The sequence below is a fragment of the Megalops cyprinoides genome, chromosome 19 (genome assembly GCF_013368585.1).
Source record: "Megalops cyprinoides isolate fMegCyp1 chromosome 19, fMegCyp1.pri, whole genome shotgun sequence".
Classification (NCBI taxonomy): Eukaryota; Metazoa; Chordata; class Actinopteri; order Elopiformes; family Megalopidae; genus Megalops; species Megalops cyprinoides.
This window is the reverse complement of record NC_050601.1, coordinates 12,133,495-12,155,265: the sequence shown is the minus strand read 5'-3', so window position 1 is coordinate 12,155,265 and position 21,771 is coordinate 12,133,495. Positions and strand designations below refer to the sequence as shown.

Below are 21,771 nucleotides of genomic sequence, written 5' to 3'. Positions count from 1 at the left end.
CTGTTGTGTGACTGGAAATTTAATAGAGTGAGAGAGAGAGGGAGAGAGGGGGAGAGCGAGAGCTAGATGCGAAGGAGGAGAGAGGGAGCGTACCCATTGGTATAGAATTCTTGGGGAGCGCCATAGGTTGTGGACAATGCTCGCTCACTGCTGCATAAAGACAGGGAGGGGGGGACTTGGGGACAGGGGACGGTAGAGGGAGAGTTAATCGTATAGATGTGATGTCAGTCTTGTGAGTGCTCCATTGTGTACTGCAGAGAGAGGGTGAGAGAGAGAGAGAGAGAGGCTGAAGGAGGGGGGAGGAGAGGTGAGGAGAAAACAGGGAACAGGCAATGGGGAAGGGGGGCATTTGAATTGGGGTAAGGGGAGATGTAGTCCAGTCTCACCAGGCCACAGATGTGTTCATCTGACAGTGTGTCCTTGGGGGGGTGGTTGCCTTCCTTGTGACACCAATCATCTTCTTCATAGCAATGATGGAAATACAGGAGGAGGAGGGGGTGAAGGAAGGGTTCTCTGGTCACTTTTAAACTCCACACGCATGAGGAAAATTTTCACCTGAATAAAACAGTCACACGCTCTGCCAGCAATCCCTTCCTTTTTTCCATTTGCAGCAAAGTCAACAAGGTTTCTCCCCTTTACCAAAAGGAATAGATGAGCGATGGGGATGAGGAGAGAGTGTGAGATTACTTATGTAGAAGTCAGTCAGATGGTATGCGTGGAGATGAGGAAAGAGCCATAGTCACGTGAGCAGAAATAGCGTGGCAAAAAAGAATGACTGTCAGAATTTCGGCTCCTGAACACCGGTCAGTAACCTCTCCTTCTCTTTTTTTACCGTTTCAATCAAGTCCTTTTACCATCTCCCCGTTTGCAGATTGCCTCAGTTTTGTCTAACACATTCATCTGTGTCATGGTCTTAAACATTTTGGACTATTTTTTTTTCCAGTTGCAAAGTCAGTTAATTTGCATGACGCAAAAATGTCGCCAAAACAGCCAAGAGTACTTAAAATACAACTAAGAGCGCAGGGAGGGGGGTCGGGTAGCTGTGCTGTACTGTATATGCTTGTGCGTTGCTAAGGGAAACTGACGTCTGAACAGCGCTCTCTGTGCTTTTTCTCTCTTTCTGCAAACCTGGACTCAGAATTCCATATGTTTATATCACAGCACGTCTGCATCAATATGTTTACGTCGGTCTCGTCTTATACAGAACCGTAATACACATTGCGAGTACATTTCTCTCTAAGTGACAACTTAACTGGTTAACATCACATGTATTCGATCGAGCAATATAAAGCCGCGTTTAGGGAACTATGTATCACTTGACGAGGGGAGAGCATCGATTGGTATCTTGCATGACCTGCATGGAAGATACGTGCGAAATGGGTTGTGCGCATTACCTCTGGTACGTGAAATTATTGACACAAATATCCTGTCTTGTATAAATTATTACAGTGACCATTGCTTGAGTTGGGTGAATGTTTTTAGGTATTCTGCGCGACATAGTCTATTTGTATGTGTATGTGTGTCTGTGTGTATGTGAGAGAGAGAGAGACAGAATATCCCATTACTCTCGGTTTGTACACACCCGGTTGTTTTAACCATCTCCAAACCAGATTTGATGTGATAATCCCTCTATGTTTAAATTCCACTCTACTGTGTCGTGATTTTATTGGGCGATCAACGTAGCTACATATTATGTGTTTGAACCCGAGGACAGAATACAAAACGGGTTTTGAAAAACACGTGTGTGTCTGTGGGACACAAACAGGGTAGTTTCAGTTTGTAAACACCTACACGAAATTACTTGTTAAATAAGCCAATGGTTAAAGGCAGTGTGGCTATAATTATCGCAGCATTTGAATATTAGCTGCAGCGGGGTCCGCGTAGCGTATGGTTTGGTAATTGATTTCCATTTTGGATTCGGTTGCTCTCCTTAGCAGATCATTTCCGTTCTATCATAGTGCGATCATTGTTATTGCCGTTCAATGAAGAGCTGTATGGAGGTGCAGTTCGTGTTGGTGCGCTTGCTGCGGCTCACCCCCACCCCCCACCTTCTCGTCGCACTCTCGTTTACAGCATGATCGCATAAACTGGAATGAGAAAATACTTTAATATTTGAGATAAGGAACCCTTTCCTAAGCGTCCCGAATATTTTGCCAGACTCGTCTCTGCTTCTGCGTTATCCTCCACTTCTCCATTTCTTCTGTATTTATTTTTCCATCTGACCCGGCGCTCTACATGGACTGTGCTTTCTTCTCCAATAAATAGGAGGTCAGGAGAAATCGTTGTGCTCGAAGGCTTGTGCGAGGGTGAATCAATCTGAGAGAGAGCAAGAGAGAGAGAGAGAGAGGAGAGAGGGAGAAAGAGAGAGAGAGAGAGAAGGAGAAAGAGAGGGGGAGAAAAGGCACCGACTCTACGCAGCTGCTGTTGAAGGCGCAGAAGAGGAAAAAAGAGGTAGGGGAAATGGGGCAGATGGTAACGGAGAAAAAGAGTTGTTTTAATTTGTCCAAAGGTTGGAATGCTAAAATAACGGACATGGAATTTGATATATTTTTGTAGATTTGGTCTGCATGTAATAATTAATATGTTTAATCGATACAATGAATAATCATTTTAATGGCGCATTTTGCCTTTATCTTTTCTCCAGAATTAATGCGGCATTCTTTGTGTGTGTGTGTGTGTGTGTGTGTGCAGGCGTGCGTGCGAGCGTGTGTGCGCGCGAACTAGCGTGTGTCGGTGTGAACTAATGAATTTGTGTAGCAAATGCCTCACCGGCCTGTGCTGCATGAGCAAATGCAGATATAGATTACGAAATGATTTTAAATGAATTCAAGCACGGACATAGCATTCGAAAAGAGGCAAATCGATACCTGCTGCTTTAATGCAAGAAACCAGATTAAACAAAAAATGTAGTTTCTCTCTGTATAACGCAATTAGTGACTTCGTAATCAGAGTTCATGTTTTTTTGCGTTAAACGCGTCTATGTTGCTATTTGTGGAATACCCGTTTCCATGTGTGCGATGTGCCAGCAAAAGGGAAATCTTGTTATAGTCGCATTAGGAGATTCTTAATTTGCCCAGCGTCTCAATTTCAGTCAGGTTTCAGTGATGGAATGTTTTTGTGATCAAAAATTTGTCTGTCCTTGGTTTATTTTTGGTTGAATTTATTGATTAATCTGTCGCTTGGTCGGCGGTTCTTCCCAAGTCATTTGTGCTACGTATAGAGAAAAATAATCACAGTCTGAGATGGGAGTGGGGTATGTTATTCGTAGCAGTGTTTTGGTGTATTAACAGTAACAATTATATTCGCTTGCAATGTTGAAGTTACACGTTTAACGGTGAAAAACTTCCCTCAATGAAATGAAATGCGGAGCGAAAATGTCTGGAAGTCGGCAATCGCGGCCTATACCAAATTATTGAGGCATGTAGACAATATTTCTCTTATGGGGGGTGGGGGGTGAGGCGTGAAGACCAGTGGAGCACCCCCACCCACCCCCAAATGCCGCTTCCTACCTCATATAAAGACTTATTTGTTGTCATAGAAAAATACAAAGGGTGGTGTGCAGCACTCTGTAAATTACACAATGACACGTTTGTACGGCTCAGAGAAAGGATGAAACAACAATGAATATTTATGTGTATTTTAGTGTGGGTATATCGTGGTAGTGTATGGAAAAAATCGATCAGTGTTTTCATGAGCTAATGGTATGTGCTAAATTTTGCTGTCTTGAGAAGTGGGGCAGTATCTGACTGGGCCAAGAGAGAGCATTTCCTGGGTGTCAGAAGAGAATGGTACTGTGGTGAAGTAGTAGATGATAGTAGAACCGTAGGACCAGAGAGTAGGATGCCATGTATAGTTTTGTATCATATGTGTATTTCAAATCTGACACGCTGGTCTCTCATCACCTTGTTGTTGAACTACATGTGCAAACAAGTATTATATTTGTTGGTACAGTAAACATTTTGGTCCTAATTCTACTGATGTTCCAGTGACTACACTCAAAATATTATCAGTATGTTAACCAAGTTATTTTAGTGGTATGACACTTATCAGACTACATTTGGGTACTAATGAAACAGTTTGCTTGCTATAGAGTGTCTTCTTGTACAGTTGTTCGTTCAATCCCACCACTTCTACCACTGATAGCCATTATGAGTGAAGCTCCACATAGAGTCCTCATGGTTGGGTCATCCTGTGTGAAGTCACACACAGACACCATCTGGGTGTTATATTATGTCTTATCACATCCCACAATGAACATATTTTCAATTTGTTAGCATATGTTTGTATGGTTATTATTTCAGCTTCAATGTTTGGTGAAATGAAGCACTAATTCCCATCTGTAATGGGGAAAAACCATCATGTATTTTAAATATATTTATATGGGATAAACATTTCTCCAAGGAATGTGGTAACACACTGATGAGTAGCATTGTATGAAACTCACAGAGCAATTTTATAATTAGTTTTTTTAATCATTAGCCAACTGTCAATCATTGCATCTATTATTGTTATTATAATTTTATTATTATTACTCACTCTATTTGGCAGCATGAACTGCCCTTTTATGACTTTATTTTATCATATTTATGACATCACTGTTACAACAGCCTGTTGAAACTTCCTAGAAAGTACAAATAAAACTAGCTTGCATTCACAAGCTGTACACAATCATAACCAAGGGCCTGGTAGCGCAAACCTGCACAGCTGCACACCTGGCTGTGGGCACAGAAAGGTTACCTCATCACACAGCTGAACCTCTCTGTCTGTTTTACACTGCTCACTGCTTGTGCCTCAGTCTGTACTCTGTGGGACCAAGGCGCTTATGATGATGGTGTTCTTGCTCATGAGGTTGAAGGTTGGAGAGAGAAGGTTCTTGTCTGTGGAAGGAATTGTATTGTCCTTGATCAAGGTACTGAGGCTATCACAGAGTACGGAAGGATGGTCAGACATTTGGAAGCAACAGTGTGTCTTTGCACTTTAGAATAGAAGCAACAGGCTGGAGAAAACCCTGTGCATGCTCTGGGAATACCACTTGAGTGTCTGGGATCTGCATTCAAACTAGGCTTTGACCCATCAGCTCATAATAAAGCGTAATGCAACCGCTAACAGAACCAGGCTTATAATTAGTGATTAGTGGTTTGATTGAGTTCCAACCTAGGCCTGGGCAGCAGCCTTGAGGGGGCTGGTGATGGGTGCCGGGGCATTAATTATTGAATAACACTTGGAAGAATTACTTCAATTAGCAATATGAATTGATAGCACAAGTCGACTGAATTTAAATAATGTGCAGTGTGAAATCTCTCATGGTTTTAAGAACATAATCACTGTAGCATATATGTACATTGCGTATATGGTCGAGTGATCACATTTTTAAAACCGTAAGAGATTTCGTACTGCATATTATTTAAATTCAGAGAACTTATGCTATCAATTCATAGTGCTAATTGAAGTAATTATTCTCAGTTTTATTGAATAATGAATGCTCAGACACCCTTCCAAACGCTCCTCTGTCCCAGCCTTGGGTGAAGCAGTAGCACATATATGTCAGAGGATTGCATGAACAAGATGTGAAGAAGCATGTAAGAGTGGTGAGATGTTACGATAAGGTGGTAGAGATAATGACAAGCATAATGTTATTGGTGACTAGGGAGTTAAAACCTTACAGCTGTCTCACTGCACAATATCTTGACCTGTGTCAGTGGTGGGGTAAGCAGAAAGGAACACAGGCATGGGTGTTCATGATTTGAGCTCCTCTCTGTAACTGGGGTGTTAGGCGTTCGGAGATTTAAGGTTGAGGCACAAACCACTGCACTGATAATAATGATAACTGTTATGACATTGATGATAGAGATGATGACAGTTACGACAGTGAGGACAGCGATGATGAGGGCGAAGACGATGGCGTCAGTAAAGATGATGAGGAGGAGGATGAAGATGATGAGTAACTGCTCTCTCGCGGTTGGGTCTGCGCGGTGGAGTCTCCGGCTGTGAGGTCCTTAGGCATGGTCCCAGGGGTCTCAGCTGCGGCGGTGCCTTTGAGGATCACAGGCTCAAGTGCCATTACCAGCTTTCAGGGCACTCCCGGCATGCTTTAATACACCACCTCTTATTTCTTAATGACATGCTTGAGCTCAGTTTTCAATCCTCATGAAATAATGGATAAGCGTGTCCATCTGGCAACCGCCACCCATCCAGTGACTCCAAGGAGAGACTCACATTTAGCAGCACTGTCAGTTCCACAGAGGTCAGGGAAGTGTTTGGACAGCAGTAACCCCCTTCCCCAGAGGATTCTCTGAGCGTAAGAGATGTGGTGTTGTGCATTTTTATCACAGTGAACAGACATCCTCGCTGAACACTTAAAACGATCAGGGTCAATACCATCATGCAAACATGCATGGTTTTTGTCGCAGGAAGGATTTTATTTGTTGACTTCAATGGTGTGGACTCAGGGTTTTTTTTTAATATGCTCTGATTGTGCAGTGTTACTCCGAGACACATCCGGGCCCCGATCCGCAGTGTCGAGTGATGGAGCAGCCCAGTTCTGAGTGCCGTGTCGCAGGGCGCCACATGCCAGGAGCCCCTGCCGAAGAGCCAGGGACACGCAAGATGGTGAGTGAACGGGTCACTATGGCAACCGGGCTTCAGAGAGTTTGCTTCCATTTCATGGTGTGGGAGAGAGAGACAGACAAAGGGCAAAGAAAGGTGGGTGAGAATGATGGAGAAGAGATTTGGACGTCTGAGAGAGGCCGGACAGGTAGAAATATAGATATAGACCATTGAAGGATTCATGGATCAACAGGCGTGTGTTTGGAACGGCACTCGCAGTGGGGCCTGTGATGTCCTAAATCTTTTAATTTCCCTATTTGTTGTTCTCGGCCTATTGTCTCTGTGCCTCCCTCTCACCATAGTCTCATTTGGATGGCTCTTGATCTGCTATGAAAACAGTGTGTCAGTCATTGTGGCAGAGCCCCAGTGGAGATGTCAACTAGTCAATCTGTGGCTGCATTTTGGTCAAAATCTTTATTACATCAGCCAGTAAAAGAGCGTATCTGTCAGTGCACTCGTCAGTGAAAATGGCTTGGCCAGGCTTGGCTGGACTTGGGCCAGCCAGCTTTCCAATGCTCACATTAGACCCATAACATACAAAACCCTGAGCCTTCACACTGCTGAGGGATAATGAAATGAAACAGAGGCTGTGAGAAAAATCGTAAGTTCAGATAAAAACAGCCTTCAGCCATAAATGCGGGCACTGCAATTTAAAGTGTGTGTATACTACATGGTTTAGTAAATGGCTTGAAGACATTTTTGTTCACAACTGGATATTGGTCTCACTCTACTCAACTAAAGAAACCTAGGACTACATTTAAAAAATGCTACAGGTGCAATGCTAAAAATGCACATTTAGTGTAGCCGCTGCCAGCAAAGTTATAGACCTATTTAATGAGACTAGTTAAGACAACTTGTTGCCTGGGTTACAGGCACATTTTTTTCCAGGGTAGCACTTTTCCCGACCCAGGTTATCACACATTTAAAAACTTGTTTCTGAGGGCAATGAGAAAAATGCCTTACACTAAAAACTGAAACATGAGTTTCATCAGGAATATGGAAAGGACCAGCATCAGAAATATGGAAAGGAATCAGTCATAAAATACATTTACAATTGCAACTACAGTTACGAAAACAATTACTGAAATTGAGTTGACAGAATGTTCAGTCACAAAAAACAAAAATGCATTCTAAGAAGCAAGTGTCTGCTTTTATAAGTAAAAGAAATGTCACTCAGTATTGGCCAATGTATAAACTGATCAATATATACAATCATGAAACCTATCTATTAAATTTGTCATTAATGTTAGGTTGGGCAGAATGCACCATTAAGTAAATTTACTGAGTGGCACAAACTTTACTAAACTTTTGGGATTTTCATATACTATGTATGTGCCATGTTGTCCGTCAAATATACAAAATTCATGAAGAAATATTTATCTGTCTGAAATTACAGTGAGATGTTGTTTAAATCTTGGGATTAAACCACTAACCATACATAACGGTGACTAGTTTACCTAACCCAGTATGGCTAGTTGTTGAATCCTGATGTATACTTTTATAAGCCTTTGCTGCCTTTTTAAACTGTGCAATACACAACCCTAAAATAAATCTTGCCCTGAATGTTTTGCATGCAGAACATTAACGCAATTTAATTGTTTACATGTCCTTCATAATGATCAACTAAGTGATAGATTATTGGAATTATACAGTGCAGTGTTGTTTTGATTTGATAAACAACACATTTGAATAATTCTACATATAGCTAAAACACAAATATCTTGTCCTGAATGACGGGCTAAAAAGGTTAGAAGGGTTTCATTTTGGATGTTCTCCGTGTGTTGGATCTCACTGGTGAGGAATACACTCCTGGTTAAGAGTCCATTTGCCATCTTTTGTAAAACAGGTGGTATCTGTGCTCCTCAACAAATAGGGCTGTCTTTGCTGGGTGCCTGCTCTCATTTGAAATGGAAATTAATGGATTTGTTGTCCTCATTTTTAAATGCTAAGTATTATTTTATTTTTAATGAGCTAGCCTGAGATTGCTTGTTATTTGTTCATTAAACAATGTATTTTGATTTTTAGGTCATCCCCACACATGTATCACATCATGATGGGCACTTTTTGTATTAAGAACTTCTGTTTGCATGTGAGAGTGCTTTTGACAGCATTAATGTAAATAGTAACAGTAAAATTATAATGGTGGTATCCAATATGTAATATTAAAGTTATAAAGTTAAAGTAATATTAAACCCACAATATATAATGTACAGCGTAGTACAGTGTAAATGCAGTGCACCTGTACAATGGCTTGTTCATGAGGTCAGTCAAAGATTGATTATTATATAGCATTAGAGTCCAATATCTTTCAGTACATGTCAATATACTCCTTTGTATCAGTTTGACTGCTTCTTTAAGAAGCGTCTGGCTGCCAGTTCAAGGAGATGCTTATTTACAATAGTTTCAGATTAGTAAAATAACAATATTTCAGGTAAGAGAACCGATCCACTACACAGCTAGTTAGATTTACAAGTGTACGCAAAAGGGGTCATTCACAAACACAATCATAAATGGGTACATGTTGCTATGCTACCGCATTAATTTTTTGTGGCAGACGTTTTTGAACTTGACACAAATATGGCTCGTGAATGAGCAAATACATGGCAAAGGAAAGAAGATTCAAACCAACAGAGGTGGAAATATTAAGAAAACATATTTACATACTACAGCAGTGAAATGTATCTGCTGATTGAAGAAATAAAATTTAGCAAGCAATTACTCATAAAGTCAAATCAATAGGCAAAACAAAGAGTAGCTGAATTTAAAAAAGGAAAAAGATGGCATGACCTGAGGAAACACATCAAAGAAAAATGTTTTCATTAAAATGTCTTCTGTGTGTTCTACTAAATTGTTTGTATGTTCTGTTCAGAAATTAATGTGAATAGTGGGGCTGTCCATTTAAGTGAAATGAATAACAGGGTGGGGGTCATAATGTTCAAATGCTCTGCAGTTGAACACAAGCATACAGTATGCTGGTAAAAAATGCTTTAAATACGTAGGGCTTGGATAAGACATAAGATTATTGATCATTTTTGTGATAACAGAAAGTGCTTATCAATATTTTCGCAACCTTTTATTTTCTCACAGACCAGGCCAGAATGAGTGGTACTTCAGCAGTAGGGAGCAACTGAGCATCCTGGGAATGTAGCTGTTACTAGAAAAATATAAAAAAGTGAGGAGGCTTTTGAGCTGGATTGTCAGCAAGCTTGCATCGGAGAAATCTGTCAGCTCCCAGGCTGATGTCGTTAGACATGAAATGGCTGTTTATTCCACAGAGTTACCTCTCGCCATGCAAGTGATTCTGCTTATGTGGCAACGCAGAGCATTTTCTTATTTGGCACAAATGTTTTCAAGCGTTCTGACAGCATCAGTCCTGACCATAAGGTGCTCAGAAAGGCAGAGGCAGATTATATAATAAACAAGCTAACGTCTTGTCAAAAAAAAATGTGGATGCACTTCAGCTCCTGTACATAAAACAGCAATTCCATCGCTTGCCTTTGAAGTTGGACGCTGGACATTGTTAACTAGTCTTGTTTGTTAAATCATTTTTGTTCATATGAACCACACAGTAATTCCTCAGCTGTTTTACATTCATTTTGCACTTTGTGACTTGGTATAGCAGTTTTTTTCTGATCCCTGGGTAGTCGTCTTAGCCCTTTACCCCTTATTTTTGAAGACTGCAGTCAATTTACATAAAGTTAAAGGTGCAGTTTCAATGACCTTCTTGCTGGTGGTTTGTTGTAATTGAGCCTGGAATCATGTGCTGCTTAGCCCCCATTTACATTTTCAAAGCTGATCCCAACTGCAGTGAGCATTTGACCTATTACGGTCACGTGAATTCCCTTCTTAATTCATTTAAGCACTGCATTTTATCTCTTAAACCACTGCAGTGGTCTTTAAATTTCTTGATGCCCACTTGAGGAGACTAAAGTACCACAGGGCTGTCTTAAGAGAAAGAGATCTTTTTGTTCTCCTACGGGTACGTGGTGTAAGAGAAAATCCCATGCTGGGAGAGAGGCTTCAACTGCAATTTCCATCATTCAACGGCACCACAGCCCTAGCTTTGAGAGGCGCACCTGCGTGTTCGAATGCAAGAATCGTTTGGAAAGCCCGGCGTTGAGCATAATTATTGCTGACTGAGATCATACGTTTTGAGCACAAATGTTTCAACATTGCTTTAAGATATTCAGTTAATATGTTATATATTTTACTGTGAGAACATACATGTGTTTTCATTTAGCCCCATAGGCTATAGCATCATCACTAAAGATATGTGACCCGAGATTGCACCGGCTAGCTGATGGGGATAACCATGAAGCATCTGTCTGGATGATTCCTGTTTATCCTTTGCTCTGATAAACTTTCTTTTAGGTGCCAAAGAGGATACTTTGTGTAGGCTAGTTGTGCTACTAATGCTACCAGTATATTCAATGATGTTTTAATTGTGACAGTAAAATTGTAATTTTACTTAAAATTGTATATTAAATTTGCAATAATGAGTCAGTTGTTTCGATTGTAAAAACAAACAAACAATGTTGTTCGCTAATGAAATGGCTGTACCTGGTTAGTCCAAAATGCGATTAAGGTGTGCTTAGTAGTAGACACATAGACTGTGCTGTTAGTTAGCTACGCAACGGCGAGTCAACTATTCTGTGTAGTTCAAACAGCTTGCTGGTTAGAATATTGCTGTTGTTAATTCATTGACTATATTGTATTGTATTATATTGTATTGTAAATGTGCTGGCGGTGGCCACATATGCTGAAGCGACTGTATGGCCAGTACGATATTCCAGATGCCTTGCTAATTAGGCGAGGACAACACCTGGCAGGCTTTTCAACAGTTGCTTGCTTGGATAGGTGACAGATTGCCTGGCAATGATCCACTCACAAACCTTCTATGATTATGTACAAATGGCACGAAATTGAGTTTTTTTTTTTTTAAAGTTTGCAAATAAAATAAATCAAAACGTTATTCACTAACCAATACAAAGTACATTAAGTTAGGTATAGTGCAGTCATTGTGGTCAAGGTTAGGAGTCTGTGTCTTGCAACTTTGTGGGAGGGCATTGTCTACAATGCATGTTTAGAAAAAGAAAAACTAGGTATTTGCTAAATCAATATCCAGATTTGTGGTAGACACCTAAAATATATTGTATAGTTGCTCAACATCTCTCTTGCCTCACATCTGAATAATGTAGCAAAAATGTTGAATGTGATATTTACCCATACAGCCAGATTTCTCAATTTCTACACAGAATATTTCAATAACACAAGGCTCTGCACCCCAGAGATTGAGCATAAATCAGGTATTACCGAGGCTACACAAAAGGAAGTTAGTATGCTATTAGTCACAGCGATTACAGCGCAAACACTGTGAACATATGTGACGTCAGGGCTCATTCATCTGATGGCTCATGTGGAAAGGCTTTGGGACCGCCAGGCAGCTTTAAGCTCCGGGATTGTGCATTTTTCCTCACCTGGAGAAGCCGGGAAAAGGGCCCCGGGTCTAACCTGTCATTTCCTAACCCGGCGTGCATTGCCATTTGCAGTCAAAGATAATTCTTTCCCAGCCTGGGGGTGATGTTGTTCTCTAGATTGGTTCAGTAGGTGCATGACAAACACAGATCTCAGTGGGACGAAAAGTGGCCGGTTGTTTTACGCAGCCGTCAGTGGAGGCCGGGCCCTGTCAGGAATGTGAAAATGAGACTAGGGTTTAATCCACTGCTCATGTCTGTGCTCTTCTTACTGTCAAGAGTTTTCACTGCCTTTCACTCTACACCGATAGCAGGGGTAGATGTGATGTTGTCCGTGTGTGTTTGTGTGTGTGTGTGTGTGTGTGTGTGTGTGTGTTTTAATGAGAATGGAAGGGAGAGAGAGGGAGGAGGGGGATGGGGGAGGAATACAGCTGGAGAAAGTGAGAGAGAGAGAGAGAAAGAGAGAGAGAGAGTTAGTGAAAGGGTAACCATGGCAACCCCCTTTGCAAAGATTTGAACTGAGACGGAGAGAGGAAGCGATGGAGACAGGGTATTCCAGAGAGAGTACGGAATAGGGTTAATGTGTGTCAGCGTGTGGGGTTAATCTCTCATCACACAGAGAGGTCAATGCAGTATTTACACACTGACTGGACACTGCGGCACGGGCCCCACTGGCTGTGCACTGGGAGAAAGAGGCCTTTACAGGTGTGTGGTGTTGGCATTTGTTCAAAAGGATAAATACTGACAACAGTACATACTCACACAGAACAGCAAATATCAAGTTTATTTTGTTTTGTTTTTTATTATATTTGAGCGTGAAATTTGAACTGTGGGACACCTTCACGCTGTGGTTTGTTAACACGGTTCTGTCTCCCGCCGCAGTGGGTCAGCTCATGGGTTGAGATTGTGAACTCTGGTGTCTGAGTGAGGGCTCATGGGCTCACATTGTGAATGGTATTTGAAACAGGACTCTGGGGTTGTGATTATGAATGCTGGTATATGACAAAGATCACACAGCTTATTTAATATATTAAGGGTATGTTCAAAAAACTGATTAGTGTGATTGTTTTTAGTTACATTGATTTGTATGTTCTGAATGTGATATAAAGTGTCTAATAGGTTATGATGATTTTCCTCTTGTTTGCTTTGGGAAAAGCTGATATATGCTGATGTTTATTGTAAAATATGAAATCCAAAAATTATAAAGGAATAATTGTAGTACATTTCTATAAAATGTAAGTTATTTTACAATATATAGCCCCCATAGCCAGCAAATTCTTCAGCATACATACATCAGCCTCAAAATCAGATACAGAAGTGCAGCCGCATGGATTTGTCAGTAATCAAGTTGATCAGAGATTGACTGATTCAGTTTGGTGGATCAGTCTGGCTCTATAACACTGCATTGACTGGAGATAGGGATGTGTGATCAAATTTACTGTCAATATTTCAAGAGACATTTTATGCACTCAGAATATGGTTGTTCTCTTAATACCCAGGTTATTTCATTATAGATATTGCAGGTGTCTCTGTGTTTCTTTACAGGATTTGTATAAAAGCCAGTACTATTGTAAATTATGGGCAAGCAAATACTAAATTGTGATTTTGAAAAACATATTCCAAATTCAATTACTAACAGGCAATTACTAATAAACAGACAAACATAACAGGGTCAAAGACGTGTTATATTTTACTGTGTCACATTATTTTGTACTCCAAGTGTTATTATCATGATTATTTCTTAATGCTTGGGGTGCTGTCATTCAAGTGGATGCTGTCTCAATAGCTGTCTGCCCTCATCCCACCAGTAAAGATCCCACGCGAGCCAAGCCAGAGGGGACTCTGCCACTGATCGCTGTATAATAATGTAAAGATCAGGGGGAGGCTGTTGTTGATGTAAAACACGGCACCAGCGAAATGACAGGCAGTGTTTGTGGTCTCACAGCACACTACAGGCACACAGAGGACAGTCCAGCGCTGACACACCAGTACAGGAGGCAAAAAAAACACTGTAAAGTAGAGACAATGCATAGTGTCGTATGGCTGACTACAGCACGGACACACACCCACAGAACAGAATTGGACAGAGATGTGTATTGGGTGGGAAAGAGAGGTTGCAATAAGTAACTGTCAATTCAGAGGCCTTGCTTTGTTTGCCTTGACAACTGAATATTCTGGGTTGTACCCCTCTTTGAGTCATATGTAAGAATTTAAAATGGTACCCACTGCTTGTTTGAGTGCCATTCACCATTAGAGAGATAGACCGGGCTGGTAATGGCCTTGTGCTAGACTGGCATACATTCTAGGGGGTGTAATTGTAATGTGCTGCGCAGAAATTGGGAAAAGCTTTGATCCTGTCTGCAGTGTAGGCTAAGGCAGGTTTTCTGTATTGGTGTTAATGTTACTCCTGGTATGCTTCTCTGCAGTGTTCTTTCGGTGTGTTGTGTTATTCCACTCGGTGCATCCACATTACTGACCGACGCTAGCTCTCTCTACCCCTTTCCTCTCTTAGGCTTTCCTTTCCTTCCCGTTTTCTCACTTCGACTCTTTTTTTCCCCACTCTCCCTCCATCTCTCTCCTTGGTTTTAATATTCATCTCTCCATATTGTCATTCCCCTCCCTTCATCTCTCTCTGCTTTATATTCATTCCTCCGTATTGAATTCTCCCCCTCCCTCTCTCACTCTCGGGGAGTGATTATTAATATTAATGTCTCTGTCTTTACCTCTCTGTCTTCCTCTTTTTCTCCCTAGCTTTCCCTCTCTCACTCTCTCCCTCTCTCTCTCTTTCTCTGCAGCTGTTCAGTATTCATCTATTAGTGTTGATAATTCTCTCTCTCTCTCTGCAGCTGTGGAGTCATCTATCAGTTTAATAATCTCTCTCCTTCTCCATCTCTTTTTACAGTCTATGTTAATGCAACGTGGCCAAATCAGTCAACATGTCAGTTTTTTAATATTATCGTCATTATTATTGATAATATCTATGTATTGGTTGATGCCCTGCTCTCAGGTTGTTCTGGTCTGAATAACCATAGAATGAACTTTTTTACTCAGTCATGAAGTCAGCCTGTTTTGTGTAAACCATTCGTCAGTGTTAATGTGCTGCAGTAGCCAGTCAATTAGACCATAGATACAAGAGCCTAGATGTAACATACGTAGCTGTGGAGGGGTACGGCATTTTTGAATATCGTTCTCAAACAAGATCATCCAGGGCTCTGTGCTAAATTATTTCCAAATTTAACTTCGAAGGCGCGGATCAAAGTTACAGACCAACTCGTCACCAGCTTAATACAATTCTGATATTTCACAGTATGTTTCGGTCAGATGTAAAATGATGAGGTTACCAGGCTAATGGCTTCCTTGCTAATACTTTGAACCTGTAGTAGCATATTTTTTGCCAGCAGGTTTTCATATTCTTTTCCCCCTTTATGCACCCCTTTTTAGAACTGGAAAGTGCACAGGCTATTCTCACAGCGACAGCCTCTGCAGTTGTGCAGGAGTGCTGCAGACGCTCGGCGAATGCAGTCCCCTGGTATACTTGCAGGCAGCCAAGGGCTATTTTTCACACTGCAGGTCACACAGTGCACCACAGCGAAGTGGTTGCTCATTGGAGCATAGGCGCCACTCCACTGATGTCATCCAAGCATTTCGGAAGATACCTGACCAATCACAGGAAGCCTGAGGGCAGGGAGATGAGGAAACCCTTATCCCTGGCGGAGCAAAGCCAATTTGTTTTGCCACTGTGGGATTCTGGTCATGGCTGGCAAATGATGCAGTTGGTTTTGAACTGGGCCTTAGGGCCCAGTCTGTGATCAAGATGAGCGCCTTGTTGACTGTGCCATTTTGGAGCCTAGCCAGTAACAGTTAACGGAACATGCCAGTTCAGTGCCTGCTGGGACTGAATTATTTATTACACACATTTTAAGAGCATTGTGAATGTCACCTTTTGTACCTGGTAGAAATGTCTGTAATGTTAGCTGCATAGAGAATGGTTGAGATATTATCAATTACATGTTTACAAGGCAAAAAGGTACTCTTCATTTTCGTGCTTGCATCAATATGATTATGGCATGTTATTTCAATGTTAGTGTGATTAATACTGACTGGGAATATTTATTTCTTTTCTTTACATGCAACTTTTCTGCTGCTCCATTAGTCCACAGAATGATATGGCTACAAACATTAGTATCTTCTGAGAGGAATGGTGCAGAATTTAAATATATGGCATTTTTTTAAATGTTCAGTATGGAGGGAATTTTAGAAATTTTAATTCAGAATATTCTGTGTAGTATCCACAGGATTATCATTAATACATTATACAGTCAGTTCATTGCAACAGAGCCAGAACTTTCTCTACATGTATTAAATGTAATACCCACATGGCTTATCTGCACTAACTTGCCTCTTTCTCTCTTTTTTTTACAGTAACAGGTGTTTTCTTCATAAAAACACAACCGAAATCCAGAGGAACAGAAGAGGGATAAGGAAAACAGTACTAAGAACTTCATATACACATTTCTAAATTCAAATTCTTGTAAACCAACAGAAAAAAAGAAGACAAGGAAAAACACATTAAAATTAAATGGAACTTTTAAAAACAACATGTCATCATCATAGTTGAATTGATTAAAAAATAAACGCTAAATCTTCCTGTCTGGAATCAACTCCTCAACATACTTGCAAAAGGGGAGGGTCATGACCCAGTTGCCATGCGCATTGCCACGGTGACCGGCCTCCCCAGCCCCTCCCCCCTTCTCCTTCTTTTGGCCCAGCTGCTGCTGCAGCTCCTCCTCCCGGGGCCGGAATTGGCAGGGGCCGCCTCCACGTGCCCTGCCCTGTGCAGCTGCTCCAATCAGGCCAGCCGAGTGATTTGTACAAGGCGGAACTTGGAGGAGGTGCCTGAAAGTATATCTGTCAACACGCGATACCTCAACCTACAGGAAAATTCAATACAGGTAGATATGTAATGGATTGCATGTGGGTTATTACTTGTGCGTGTGTGCGTGTATGTGTGTATTCGTGAATATTTAACTGATCAGGAACCAACCACCTTGTGGGAAAAATGTTTATTTTCCCATATACTTTCTGTGTATCTGTTCTTTTTTCTTGCCTCTATTCAACATAAGCCCAGTGTGGTTTGTCTTTAACTGTGAGATCCGTTATTTTTTAACACTTTTTTCCATTTCTTACACAACATGTTTTGTTAAGTTCAGTGCCTGCCAAATTTGTGCAAGAAACTGAAAAAGTAGCACCCAAGTTAAGTACTAAGCATATTGCAGCTAAATTAAGCAAACAACACAAGGCTCTCTTAGCCAAAAAGAAAGCCAACTCATTGCTGTAACACCAGCATCCATGTACCCCAATACATGATAATAGGTCTTTTAAATGGAAGATTATGGTAAAAACAGATTATGTCCCCTGTCTGCTCTCTTCTGTACTCCCTTTTTTCTCAGTACAAGTCTCTGTAGTAGTGCTACCAAAGTAGTACCGTCTGACCAAAGCTCTCCATCCATATTTAATGGTCTTCTGAGAGGCAGCTCATTAGAAAGATAAAGATTAACGCTAACGGTTTCACTTCCTTCATAGTAAAAGAATTTTGATTTGGATTTTGTTGTATCCTGGAGCTCTACTTGTAATGATTAAAAATCTAAAAATGGCATACACCTTGAGGCGGTTTTAGTCTTGATTTACTGAGCACCCTGAGAGTAAACTTCTGACAGCTTTCACCCTCCCTCCCTCTGAAAAACTCATCTTTGTTCCACATACCATAGGGCCCCATTCTGGGTGACGTGGCACTAGGCAGAAGCAATTTCTTCACTGAAGGAATGCCAATGACGCTTGATCAAAGCGGAGTAAATTTGTGTGAAGATGTCACTTATTCCAAATCTTTCATAGTGACCCTGAGAGTGCGCTGAACAACCCATAATTTTAATCCCCATAGAAAAGCTTATCATTTACTTGAGATCAGTGCTTAGTGGTTGCTCTATCATCTCTCTCTCTCTTTCTCTCTCTCTCTGTGCCCTGAAATTTTAGCAGCAATATTAAGTTTAGAATGTTTCTTACCAAAGATCACAAATCCAGCATTTGCTGCAACATACTATATGAAACAAAAAAATAATTTCTTAAAAAGGAAAAGGAAAGTGCTTTATGGTTAGAGTGAATCTGGATGTAAATAACAGCCAACAAACCTGTCAGAACCCAAAACATTTCTTGTCTGTGTGCTACCTGTAATGATGTGTTGGCGAGTTCAATCGATTAGCTAGTGTGTAGGCAGTATTATTGGAACTTAGACAATCTCTGTATCATTCTAGGTGATCAAGTCGGACACCTTTAAACACCTGAGGCATCTAGAGATCCTGCAGCTCTCCAAGAACCACATTCGTCAGATCGAGGTGGGGGCGTTCAATGGCCTGCCGAACCTCAACACCCTGGAACTCTTTGACAACCGACTCACGCTGGTGCCCTCCCAGGCCTTCGAGTATCTCAGCAAGCTCCGGGAGCTGTGGCTTCGCAACAACCCCATCGAGACTCTGCCCGGGTACGCCTTCCACCGCGTGCCCTCGCTCAGACGGCTGGACCTGGGCGAGCTCAAGAAGCTGGACTACATCTCTGACGCCGCCTTCGTGGGCCTCATCAACCTGCGCTACCTGAACCTGGGCATGTGTGGGCTGAAGGACATCCCCAACCTCACAGCCCTGGTACGGCTGGAGGAGCTGGAGCTGTCCGGGAACCGGCTGGAGATCATCAGACCGGGCTCCTTCCAGGGCCTGGTATCTCTCCGCAAGCTCTGGCTCATGCACTCCCAGGTGTCAGTCATCGAGCGCAACGCCTTCGACGACCTCAAGAACCTGGAGGAGCTGAATCTGTCCCATAACTCCCTGCACTCCCTCCCCCATGACCTCTTCACCCCGCTGCACAAGCTGGAGCGGGTGCATCTCAACCACAACCCCTGGGTGTGCAACTGTGATGTGCTGTGGCTGAGCTGGTGGCTGAAGGAGACGGTGCCCAGCAACACCACCTGCTGCGCCCGCTGTCATGCCCCTCCCGTGCTGAAGGGCAGGTACATCGGGGAGCTGGACCAGAGCCACTTCACCTGCTATGCCCCCGTGATCGTCGAGCCCCCGACCGACCTGAACGTCACCGAGGGGATGGCGGCCGAGCTGAAGTGCAGAACGGGAACCTCGATGACCTCCGTCAACTGGATTACCCCCAATGGAACCCTCATGACCCACGGGTCCTACAGGGTCAGGATCTCTGTCTTGCACGACGGCACGCTGAATTTCACCAACGTCACTCTCCGGGACACGGGCCAGTACACTTGCATGGTGACCAACTCGGCCGGTAATACTACGGCGACGGCCGTGCTCAATGTCACGGCCGCCGACGTCAGCATCAACTACACCTACTTCACCACTGTCACCGTGGAAACTGAGTCAAATGGAGATGGGAATCCTCCCCGCCAGGAAATAAATCAGACCTTCATTCATATCCTGGGTCCTACCCCACCTGGGGATATTCTGGGTGTGGGTACAACTCTGGTCACCACATCATCTTCGATTTCTTCCTGGTCATCGTCCTCTCCCCGAGCTACCAAGTCCCCAGACAGGGCCTTCACGGTACCCATAACGGACATTACCAACATGTCCGGTCTAGACGACGTGATGAAGACCACAAAAATCATCATCGGTTGTTTCGTTGCCATCACGTTCATGGCTGCGGTCATGCTGGTGGTGTTCTACAAGCTGAGGAAGCAGCACCAGCTCCACAAGCACCACGGACCTGCCCGCGCCATCGAGATCATCAACGTGGAGGATGAGATTGGAGCCGGAGGGGGCGCCGGGCGAGGGAGTGGAATTTCGGGGGGATCCACTGTTCATTCTAGCAGTGGGGGAGGCAGCGGTGGGGGGCAGAGTTTAAGATTGCACCATCCGGAAATTGTCAACCTGCCTAATCTGGCCAGAGCTGAGCATCTAAACCATTACTACAAGGCGCACCATTTCAATAACAACATGATCGGCATGGGAATTGGGACAGGTTCTGGGGTAGGGGGAGGAATCCTCAACAACAATAACAACCCTTCCCCCCTTTCTCAGCCCTCCCAGAACACCCCTATTTCCTGCACGCAAGTTCCCATTTCCTCATCCAATTTGCAGAACACGTCTGGAAACAGCACCAACCCCAGCTCTGTCCCCTCCCCTCTTCCCCTGCCACCTTTGGGCATACACGGATCTCTCAAGGGTCTAATGAGCAAGAGCCAGAACCCTCAAATCGAACCACTTCTGTTCAAGAGTGGCTCCAAGGAAAATGTCCAAGAGACTCAAATCTGAGACACACACACAAAAAGTGTGTGTGGCAGCCATGCTTCTGATACCCCACCAAGGCAGCTTTTGATGGACTGGGGGAGGTTTAATCAGAACAATATAAATATATATTTACTGAAGAACTGGACTCTTCTGTGTGATGGCACTGTGCTGGAAAAGAAAAGAAACAGATGGACAGAGGGGGTGAAATTGACATTGCACAGGGAGGGACATTAAATTAAGTACATACAGTACAGACTAATTGGACAATACAGTACGCTGACTTTCTGCTGAGCCGGGGAGTTAACACAGTCACATTTAGTGGGTCTGTCTTAATGAATAGATATTGCAGTGAAGTATTGAATTGACACCACTACAGCCTAAAGCTGTACCAAAGTAAAAAGCCTTGTATCAATATCACTGGTATTACAAAGGTATGTCCTGAAAGTGCAATCCGCGCAAGATTTTAACACTACGCACAGTCACACAGTACAATACAGACACAGTGCAATCCAAGGGAAGATATTAACAAAGACTGCAGAGTGCAGGTTATGCACCAGGAAAAAAAGGGTTTATTTTTACAGACTTTGAATGAAACGACCTGTGCCAAGCATTTGCTCTGTCCCTCCGGTACACCCAACCCCTGCAGAGGAGAACAAGAAGAGATGGAGAAGCGAGTGAAGGAGTGACAAAAAGACAATGTGAGATGAGGGAAAAAAAAAACTGTGAAAATACATACAATATATAAATATATTTTCATTTGAAGAAATAAATTATGGAGAATCTCTAACAACTCTGACTCAAAGCCACAAACTTTGAAGAATATACGAGCTGCTGTTGTTACAGCTATTAGGATTGCAATTATTATAATGACAGAACATTGTCACTAATATTTTTTGGTTATCGGAGGTCCTGCAGAGAAGAAAATGAGGTGGTAGAAACGAGAGGTAAAGATGCAGAGTTAAAATGGATACATATTCATGTCTGGTGTCAGTTGTCTTGGCTTTGATTTTGGTAATTTTATATAACATAACAAGTGTTTCCCCCTTCTCTGGATAAGGCGGTGTTTATAGTCTAATTGTTGTTGAAACAGATTACCATCAGATTTATGGCGTGGATAATAATAGCAATGACAATAATAATGATGACAAAAATTACAATAGGTAAGACCACACTTATCTCTAAAATGTGATTTCAGACTTCAAAATAACAATGATTTGCATGTCTACTGTTTTTAAAATAACACTGAAGTCAATATTATTGAGTTGACATTGCACCGCACAGAGGTTATCACTACAACACCATATGGTCCTATAGCAGTCACCTAGACAAATAGGACACTTCCTGTGATTTCAGTTTGTATGCATACATGTTGTGCTTAAATATAGAGCAGT

The 21,771-nt window shown here is 42.3% G+C and overlaps 1 protein-coding gene across 4 annotated transcripts; it reads left to right on the top strand.

Annotated features, from left to right (window-relative positions):
* The first annotated feature begins 732 nt into the window (after window positions 1-732).
* lrrc4ba (leucine rich repeat containing 4Ba) lies at window positions 733-21,435 on the top strand. 4 transcript variants are annotated; one of them, XM_036553576.1, is made up of 4 exons: window positions 733-803; window positions 6,481-6,609; window positions 16,503-17,032; window positions 18,389-21,435. In XM_036553576.1, exons 3-4 carry the CDS (start codon window positions 16,787-16,789, stop codon window positions 20,402-20,404), a joined length of 2,262 nt encoding a protein of 753 aa, XP_036409469.1. In that variant the 5' UTR covers window positions 733-803; window positions 6,481-6,609; window positions 16,503-16,786; the 3' UTR covers window positions 20,405-21,435. The 4 variants fall into 4 exon arrangements, with proteins under 4 accessions (XP_036409469.1, XP_036409467.1, XP_036409468.1 ...); XM_036553574.1 differs by lacking the exon at window positions 733-803 and adding an exon at window positions 1,146-1,399; XM_036553575.1 differs by lacking the exon at window positions 733-803 and adding an exon at window positions 2,376-2,451 and having other exon boundaries at window positions 16,509-17,032.
* Window positions 21,436-21,771: the final 336 nt, after the last annotated feature.

Bases quoted from the DNA above. Each gene is read 5' to 3' on its own strand.
- lrrc4ba (XM_036553576.1), top strand. From the start codon at position 16,787: ATGCGCATTGCCACGGTGACCGGCCTCCCCAGCCCCTCCCCCCTTCTC. The intron at 17,033-18,388 runs GTAGATATGTAA...GTATCATTCTAG, and splicing joins TACAGGAAAATTCAATACAG to GTGATCAAGTCGGACACCTT.